The sequence below is a fragment of the Urocitellus parryii genome, chromosome 7 (genome assembly GCF_045843805.1).
Source record: "Urocitellus parryii isolate mUroPar1 chromosome 7, mUroPar1.hap1, whole genome shotgun sequence".
Lineage (NCBI taxonomy): Eukaryota > Metazoa > Chordata > Mammalia > Rodentia > Sciuridae > Urocitellus > Urocitellus parryii.
The window spans coordinates 68,147,128-68,157,030 of NC_135537.1; the positions used below are offsets into that span (position 1 = coordinate 68,147,128).

The following is a 9,903-nucleotide window of genomic DNA, read 5'->3' on the forward strand; positions in this document are numbered from 1 at the left end:
GAGAAATGTTCCTGTAATTCCTAGTTTTTCTAGTGTTTTGAACATGAAAGGGTGCTGTCTTTTGTTGAATGCTTTTTCTGCATCTGTTGAGATGATCGTATGATTCTTATCTTTAAGTCTATTGATGTGATGAATTACGTTTATTGATTTCTGTATGCTGAACCAACTTGCATCCCTGGGGTGAACCCCACTTAATTGATCATGGTACACTTTCTTTTTGATATGATTTTGTATTCAACTTGCCAGGATTTTATTGAGAATTTTTATATCTATGTTCATTAGAGATATTGGTCTGAAGTTTTCTTTCTTTGATGTGTCTTGTCTGATTTTGGAATCAGAGTGATATTGGCCTCATAGAATGAGTTTGGCAGTGTTCCCTCTTTATCTGTTTCATAAAATAATTTGATGAGTATTAATATTAGTTCTTCTTTGAAGGCTTTGTAGAACTCAGCTGTCCTGGGCTTTTCTTGTTGGTAGACTTCTGATGACATCTTCTATTTCATTGCTTGAAATTGATCTGTTTATCTTGTGTATATATCATCCTGATTCAGTTTGAGCAAATCATATGACTCTAGAAATTTGTCGATGCCTTCAGTATTTTCTATTTTATTGGAATACAAATTTTCAAAATAATTTCTGATTATTCTCTTTATTTCTGTAGTGTCCATCATGATATTTCCTTTTTCAACACAGATGTTAGTAATTTGAGTCTTCTCTCTCCTTCTCTTTGTTAGCATGGCTGAGGGTTTATCAATTTTATTTATTTTTTTTTCAAAGAACCAACTTTTTGTTTTGCCATTTTTTTCAATTGTTTCTTTTGTTTCAATTTCATTGATTTAATTATTTCCTATCTTCTACTGCTTTTGGTGTTGATTTGTTCTCCTTTTTCTAGGGCTTTGAGATGTAATGTTAGGTCATTTATTTGTTAACTTTTTCTTCTTTTAAGGAATGAGCTCAATGCAAGGAACTTTCCTCTTAATACTTGCCTTCATAGTGTCCCAGAGATTTTGATATGTTGCAGCAATGTTCTCATTTATCTCTAAGAATTTTTTAATCTCCTCTTTGATGTCTTTTGCAACCCATTATTTATTCAATAGCATATTATTGAGTCTCCAGGTGTTAGAGTAGCTTCTATTTTTTATTTTATTATTGATTTTTAATTTCATTCCATTATGATCTGATAAAATGCAGGGTATTAGCTCTACTTTTTTCTGTATTTACTAAGGGTTGCTTTGTGGCATAATATATAGTCTATTTTAGAGAAGGATTCGTCTGCTACTGAGAAAAAAGTGTATTCTTCCATTGATGGATGAAATATTCTATATAAGTCTTTTAAGTCTAAGTTATTAATTGGTATATTGAGTTTCATAGTTTCTTTGTTTAGCTTTTGTTTGGAAGATCTATCCAGTGGTAAAAAAGGTGTGTGAAAGTTACCCAGAATTATTATGTTGTGGTCTATTTGACTCTTGAACTTCAGAAGAGTTTGTTTGGGGCATATATATTTATAATTATTATATCTTGTTGATGTATGGGTCCCTAAGCAGTATGAAATATCCTTCTTTATCCCTTTTGATTAACTTTGGCTTGAATTCTACTTTATTTGATATGAGGATGGAAACTCCTGCTTGCTTTCACAGTCCCTGGGAATGGTATGTTTTTTCCCAACCTTTCACCTTCAGTCTGTGGATGTCTTTTCCTATGAGATGATTCTCTTGGAGGCAGCATATTGTTGGGTCTTTTTTTTTTTAAATCCAATTTGCCAGTCTATGTCTTTTGATTGGTGAGTTTAGGCCATTCACATTTAGGATTATTATTGAGACATGATTTGTATTCCCAGACATTTTTGTTTATTTTTGGTATTTAACTTGACTTGGTTTCTTCTTTGATTGGTTTTTTCCTTTAGGGTAATACCTCCCTTCACTGATTCTCATCAACAATTTTTTTCATTTTCTCCTTGTGGAATATTTTGCCAAGGATGTTCTGTAGTATAGGCTTCTAGTTGTAAATTCTTTTAACTTTTGTTTATCATGGAAAGTTTTTATTTCATCATCAAATATGAAGCTTAATTTGCTGGATATAAGATTCTTGGTTGGCATCCATTTTCTTCCAGAGCTTGGTATATGTTGTTCCAGGATCTTCTAGCTTTCAGGGTCTGGGTTGAAAAAATCTGCAGGTATCCTAATTGGTTTCCCCCTACATGTAATCTGATTCCTTTCTCTTATGGCTTTTAAAATTCTATCCTTATTCTGTATATTAGGCATATCCATTATAATGTGCTTTGGTGTGGATCTGTTGTGATTATGCATATTTAATGTCCTATAAGCCTCTTGTATTTGATTTTTCAATTCATTCTTCATGTTTGGAAAATTTTCTGATATTATTTCATTGAATAGATTGTTCATCCTTTGGTTTGTAACTCTATGCCTTCCTCTATACCAATAATTCCTAAATTTGGTCTTTTTATGTTATCTCATCATTCTTGAATGTTCTGCTCATGGTTTCTTACCATCTTCACTGTGTGGTGAACATTCTTTTCAAGATTATATATTTTGTCTTCATTGTCCAAGGTCCTGTCTTCCAAGCAATCTAATTTGTTGGTGGTGCTTTCTATTGAGTTTTTAGTTTGGTTTATTATTTCTTTCATCTCAAGGATTTCTGTTTGTTTATTTGTTTGTTTTTTCAGAACCTCTATCTCCTTACTGAAGTAATCTTTTGCTTCCTGTATTTGCTTATGTAGCTCTTCATCGAATGATCTTTTGCTGACTGTGTTTGCTCTCTTATACCATCTTTAATTCATAGAACATTTTAATTATGTACATCCTGAACTCCTTCTCTGTAATTTCTTCTGTTATTTTGGCCATGGTTTCTAATAATGTAGTATCTTGATTTGTTTGGGGCATTTTCTTTCCTTGTTTTTTTATGTTGTTAGTGTATCTTCCCTTCTAGCACTGCAGATCCGAGGTGTTATGGTTTTTACTCTACAGGCTATAGGGTCCCTGCAGGGTTCCAATACCTCTCCTTTAAGGGGTAGAACAATATTAACAGATCCCAATACAAACAATATATAGCCTTAAACCAAATAGTTGCGATTAAGAAGACATTTACAGTTTTGTCACAATATACAGAAATGGTGAATTCAATTATTATCTACAATATAAACAGTAGGTTTTTAAAGGGGTCTACAATATCTTATGGTGGACAAAGAACAGGGAGTAAGGTGTAGGATGGGATGTTGAGGGGTTAGGAAGTGACTATATAGAGTTATTAGATCTTAGGAAGTATGAAAGAATCTAAAGTTGATTAATAGCAGGAGAAGAGAAAGAAAGTGATTTCAGAGAGACAAGTAAGTGGAAAGACAATAGAAAGAGTACAAAAAACAAACAAACAGGGGCTGGGGTTGTGGCTCAAATGTAGAGCACTTGCCTTGTATGTGTGAGGCACTGGGTTCAATCCTCAGTACCACATAAAAATAAAATAAAGATATTGTGTCCACCTACAACTAAAAAAAAAGTTTAAAAAATATCAAAAACTAAACATAAATATTAAGAAAAATAAAAATATAAAAATAGGAGGTAAAAGAATATATAACACAGTTGTGATATACTATTCAGACATCCCAGTCCTTAATAGCCTAATTCATGAAAAGTACTTGGTTTCACAAATGTTGTGTATGTGAAGGCAGGAGAAGAGAGGGAGAGAAAAGACCAAAAAAAAAAAAAAATCTTAAAGGAAGATACAAGGATTGTTTTTATTGGAGATCAGTATCTTTCCTGCTTCCCTTCTCATCCAATAGGTGGGGTTGTCAGTTGTTTGCTGGTATCTCCACCCTCAGGATGATGAAGGTTATTAGGGTGCAAGGGTTCTGGTCTTCGAGGCAGGACTCCTGGAGGTGGGGTATAGCACTTGCTGTTCCCCAATGGAGACTGCACCCCAAAGATCTCCTTTGGGGCCTGCTTGTGTGATGTGGGTGCCTGGTCTTACTGGTCTCTAATTTAGTCTGTAAGCTGTATCTCACTCATCCCCTTCCTCCCTACTTCCCAGTCAAAAACCTCTCTCTCCGGAGGTCTTGTGGGCTGTACTCTGATAGCTGCGCATTGAGAGCTGTTTTGTATTGGGCAGTTCAGGACCAAGTTTTGGGTTAGTAGCTGCCAGGGAGGCGAAAAGTTGGGGACTCTAGGTCCCTTGATATTGCTTCTAAGCACCAGCCAGTGTCCCAAGCTGGGATTTTCCCTAAATAAAGATGGCAACAAAGGTGTCCCAAGATGGAGGAAGCTGCTTTCAGTGATGGGGTGTTGGGTCAGGTAGGGCTGGGTGGTGGCATTGGGGCGTATTCAGAGATGCAGCCCTGTGGCGTGCAGTTTTACAGCTGGTGGCTGTCTCCAGACCCTGTGCAGTGTCCCCAGGTGCAGGCTACTGCGTGAAGGGAACTATGGCAGTGGTTGCAGTGTTGGAGGCAACCAGGGGAGCCCCATGTAGGTAGATGGGAGTCCAGATGGGAGTGGCTGCCGGAGGTTCTGCTCGTGGGCGGCATCCTGTTTGGGTGCTGATGCCAGTGGTCCTGCTTGGGCACCTGGAGATCCGTGTGGGTGAGTGACCAGACGTGTGCTGATGCTGAGGCTTGGGAATCTGCATGGGACAGCAGTCTTGATTTCCTGTGAGGGAGCAGCTATTGGGGGGCCTCTAATAACTCACAGAGAAACAGTATCCGACTACTTAAATCCCTGGTCACAGAGCGACACAGAATGCAGCTTTTTCCCTCTAGCCCGCCATCTTGGATCCTCCTGTTTTGATTATTTGTGTTGTTTTGTTTTTTATAGGATTAGTGATGGTGAAGTGATCATGGTGGGAAAGAGTTTGACATGTACAAATTGAGGACAGATTTGATCTGCCTCTGTTTCAAGGGCATTGAGATCTTTTAACCCACTTTCAACAGAATCTGCTGCCATTCTTTTTTCAAAGGCCCAGTTTCACTTGAGGTTTCAGCTAGCTGTTTCCATGTAGAAAACTGTCTGGTTCAGTTATATTCTACAGTGGTTGATGTGACTTCATGGACCTTCTTCCTATCAGGAAGCAATCTGACAGCACAAAGGATAATCCCAAAGCCACAGGACTTGGGACAATTTCATTGATTTTTGAAACATCATTCCCAAAACACATTCAGGGTAAAATCTGATAAGGTATAGGCCAAGCATTCACTTTTCCCTCAGAACTACCTCGAGTGGCAATAAAGCAAAATGCTTACCCAGAAAGTTCTGCTTTGCCAGTGCCAGGCACTTTCCATTCATATAACAGCTTCACAAAGTCACCAAGAGCTTCTAAGCTAAATGCATGTGCTACTTCATTGCTTTGAAATTAGTAGCATTCTAGTCTGTGGGGTAGTTTTCCCAGTGAAGCATCAGAATATATTTGTTTATTTTCCATCGTTCTCCTAGGAATAATCATGTTTGTCATGTACCTTTAAATGTAAAACATTTGAGTTAATAAAATCAAATTGCATTTCAGCAAGACATTTTTTTTGTAATTGTTCCTCTTTCCATTATTACTTTTAAAACTCCAAACAACATAAATGAAGTTCACTTAAGTTGATCAGCTAATTCAAAATCATAAGCTGTTAGGCACTTATAAAATGTAATTATGTATTTAGAAGTATTGATATTGGATTGGATTTTATAGAAATGATGTTTTTAGATTTTATTGCCCAGAGAAAAAAAAGTCCCTTCATGATTTGCTTAAAATTAAGCCTGCAGTTTTGCAAAATCTATACAACATTTTGACCAATAATGAACCACATGTATGATGGTTGTTCCATGAGATTATATTGCCTGATGATGTTGCAGCCATCTTAGTTGGTGTTAGTACCTGCTACGATGTGCATACAACGATGAAAATGTCTAACCATACATTCCTCCAAACGTACCCATTTCATTAAGCAGCACATTAGTGTACATCTGATAGAAACTTTCTACTTTAGCAGTGGAAAGATTATAGTGTGTCCTGCCATCACATTGGGTATAGCAATGTCATTTAAATAAGGATTTGTGTGTGTGTTGCTGGGCCAGTCAAGTTTTTTCAGACCAACCCAGGGCTTCACACATGCTACGAAGCACTCTATCACTGAGCTACAACCCCAGCAGGTATTAATTTTTTTAATTCTACAGATTTTTCTAAACCCAGACACCTATAAGTTTCAATGATACTTTCATTTCAGTAAATTATGTACAAGTGAACTTTTTTTTTTTTCCAAAAAAGAACAGTCTGGACTCTTTTCCCCAAGAACTCCCTTTCACTGCATGCATTACTGTTGTCCCTTTTTGGATCATGAGTGTGAATTCTTTCATGGCTCTTGATCATATCCAAGATAACCTGAGCTTGCTTTCTGTTCTTAATAATAATTATATGGAATATAATTATTCCATATTATTCCATGTGGCACCAATCTGGTAAATTGTAGAACAACTGCATGTATTAAATATGGAATATAATTATTATTATTGTTTCTCCTTAGTAGAAAAATGACTGGACCAATCCCCCAAAGACTAGCCTCTTCTTCCTCTGATTCACATATTCTTCTGTTGCAGATTGGATTTGAGGCCTCTCCCCTCCAGGGACAGGCTGCAGCTTCAGAGAGTGGGAGTGGAGCTGATTCTGAGCCAGCTCGCCATGTCTTCTCCTTCTCCTGGTTGAACTCCCTGAATGAATGATGTTCATTCCAACTGCTGCACTTCTGTCTGCCTGAATGAGATGCACACAGGCAGCAGGGAACCTAGATGAAATTAACATGATACAGATGATGAATGGGACCTCTCGACAGGATTTTTAAAAGAAAGAAAAAAAAACCACTTTAATTCCAGATGACTTATCTAACACATTGAAGAAAAAAATACTTTCAGAAAATAGATGCAGAAAGCACTGGAGAAAAGAAACTTGATCTTATGCAAGTCTTTTATTGTGTGGGAAACATGAGGGGTGTGTAGGTGTGGTACATGTGGGTGCGTCAGTTACAAGTAGCAAGTGTTGAAAAATGTGGGCACTACACTCTCGTCTCTAATAGGCACCAGCTTTTTGTTATTAGATCATAGTGGCTCTTATTTCCTTTTCTCTTTAACAATGCAGGTGGTCAGTGAAATTCAGTGTCAATTCAGAAATGCCTGATTTATCAATATACAGACAAATGGTAAATCATTGACCAAAGCTATGAAAATGTTGTGCAAAGTTTTCCTCTTTTCCATAATAAATGTCACTGGATGTGTATCCAGAAATGTTCTTTGAATTTGATGGCACTTTTATAGTCCAGAGGGCTGAAGGCCAAGGACATCTCTTGTGACATCTTTCTAATCTTAGTTTTAGACACTTATATACTAGGTACTTTAATTGAAAAAGACTTTCTAGCAGAAACCAGTTTCTCATACATCTCTGTGGTACCAATCTGGTAAATTGTAGAACAACTGCATGTATAAATATATATGTGTGTGTCTGTGTATATACATATATATCATGCTTTATTTGTCCCACCATAATACTTCTTTCAGAACATAAGTGTAACTTTACTCTGTATGAACTGTTAAATAAATACTGTTTTTAAAAATTTAGTCTTATAATAATTTATTCAGAATTTCATATCATCTTATTAATCTATTAGTCAAGTGCATTTCAAGGGCCTTAGGGGGAAAAAGCATTTTCATACATATTTTGAAGTATTTAATAATTTGATTGAAAATGTTAAGTTATAACTAAACTACTGAAGGCAAATGCATTTTAAAACTAGTTAGCTATGCTGTTGAGTTTTAGAAGTGAGTAAAAATAGTTCATATTCCTAAGAATCAAAGTGATTAGCTTGGAGGGTATTTGTGCATAATTAAAGCCAAATGTTCTTTGTAAGAAAATATTTCCCCAAGTGTCATTTTACAGCAACTGAACATAGTTGTTTTAAATGGAGATGCTATCAGGTTTCTCCTATTAGAAGTAGTCATTGGAAAACAGCTCAGAAAAAAAAAAAAACAACATTTTATGATACCAATTGATAAAGTAAGCCTTTGTCATGGAAAAACAATGCAGCATTTTGACTGTATGGTTCACCTCAGCTCTTCTCTTTATCCTTTCCTACTCTCCCCAATTACTTCATATCTCATTATTCATCAAGGAATGCTTTTTCCACTGTGAGTGATCCTCCATTTGTAAAATAACCAAGTTTTAGAGCTAAAAGCAGTTTTCCAAATTATCTAGTTCAATCTCAGATGAGTAGTCTGAGGTACAGAGATAAGGTGATTATAGGACCTGTGCAGCCACTGACAGATGTTTGTATCTTTGGTAGAAAAAAAAATGCAGGAAGTTTGGAGGATTTTTGACTGTTTGTTTATTGTGCAGAAGACAGTTTGGAGGAAGCTAGAAGAGGAAAAATAAAAGCACAATAACCATTGCAGCTTTTATTAAAAATATAAATATTAAACATTCTCTTACACAATCAAATTGACCGAGGATTGGAAGGATGTTTTATTACTGAGATGTTTACAAGAAAATATTGATTCACATTTCACCTTACCCACCCACTCAAGAGAACAAAATTCTCTTTGGCTCTGACCACTACAAAAGCAACGGGGTGGCTTCCATCTGCTTTTTCAAAGTGCTTCCTCCTGGGTCTACATTTTCTTTGAAACACCACTATAAAGACACTGGACACGGAAACTAAAAGTGGACAATACAAATAACATTGCGTTGTTACTGCACGTGAATACACTTTGTGCATGCTAATTAAGGGATATAGGCTCTGTCCCTGTACATCTATGTTGCAAGCTATATAAAAATAAACAAATGATATCAGAGCAGCACTGTGGTACAGAATACTGTATTCTTAATTTTTTTTAACTTTTTTGTGCTAAATGCAGAATATTTTTGGTCAGTCGTATCATTTCATTTCCCAATAATCTCCATCAGTTTCCTGTTGCTGTGAGCTTGCTGCGCTAACTGCTCGGCCCTGGCCATTTCCAAGACTTCCCGGAGAAGGTGAAAGGTGAGATCCAGGGAGATAGGAGGCTCCTCGGACCGCCGCTCCCTCTCCAGTGCCTCCTGGTGGCGGGTGAGGGCGTTCTCCCAGCTGCGCTCCGCCGGACCCGCGGGGCTGTCAAGAGAGCGCCCAGGCAGCTGCAGCTGCTGCAGCAACACGCGGAAAAAGTTGGTGGCTGCCTGGTCCCGCAAGGGGCGGCTGCCACTGTCACCGGCAAGGGACAAGGAGTCGGGCAAGAGCCGAGCAGCCGGGCTCTTGTTGAGGTTTCCCAGGCGAAGGAAGTATTCCTCTCCCATGCGGAGCAGAACTGGCCGAGGCTGCGGCTGCTGGGGCTGCTCTGGCTGCGGCGGGGGCTGGAAGAAATCCAGGGACTGGGGGGATTGCGCTGCTTGCCGGGCTCCTGGGACCTGCCCACGATTTAGGAGGGCCCTGCATGGTGGGCAGGGCAGGAGGGCCACCAGCAGGACGCCCGCAGACAAGAGCAGCGGCAGCCGCATGTTAGGGACGCTCGCTGCAGAAGAGAAGTGGGCGGAAGGAGAGAAAGAAAGAGAGATAAAGTGTTGGTCAGAATTTAGCTCAACTGAGCGGTGCCCTTGGGGGGATGTCTTCCTACCCGAAACGAGGAGAAGTGAGAGGCTATGCCCTTGGAGTGGGGGTGGGGGTCGTCGTGCGCTGTCCGTGGTGCTTAAGACACTGATCTTGGACTTCTGCAGTAGGGATGATAGCGGGAGCACGAAATGGGACGTTTGAGAGGCTCCGCGCCCAAACTCATCCCCTCTCCAGGAAGGAGTGACCTTGCTCTTGAGACCCTGAAGAAACAATCCCCGAGTCTTCTTCCTAACGATCCCCCAAACCTGATTCCCCTGAGCCTAGGTAAAGAGCCATAATTTAAATTTTCGCTC

The 9,903-nt window shown here is 38.6% G+C and overlaps 2 protein-coding genes across 5 annotated transcripts in view; one reads left to right on the top strand and one right to left on the bottom strand.

Annotated features, from left to right (window-relative positions):
• Trim55 (tripartite motif containing 55) overlaps positions 1-7,007 on the top strand; it is a 51,448-nt gene extending 44,441 nt beyond the window's left edge. For 2 of the 4 annotated variants that reach the window (XM_026410002.2, XM_026410005.2), the window contains one exon: positions 6,579-7,007. In XM_026410002.2, the coding sequence (XP_026265787.2) occupies positions 6,579-6,701 (123 nt within the window). In that variant the 3' untranslated portion in view covers positions 6,702-7,007. The remainder of the gene's footprint in view (positions 1-6,578) is intronic. The other 2 variants (XM_077801314.1, XM_026410004.2) reach the window with 1 other exon arrangement.
• Positions 7,008-8,907: 1,900 nt separating this feature from the next.
• Positions 8,908-9,498, bottom strand: Crh (corticotropin releasing hormone). The gene has a single exon (XM_026410038.1). It carries the CDS (start codon positions 9,496-9,498, stop codon positions 8,908-8,910), a length of 591 nt encoding a protein of 196 aa, XP_026265823.1.
• Between the last annotated feature and the right edge of the window lie 405 nt (positions 9,499-9,903).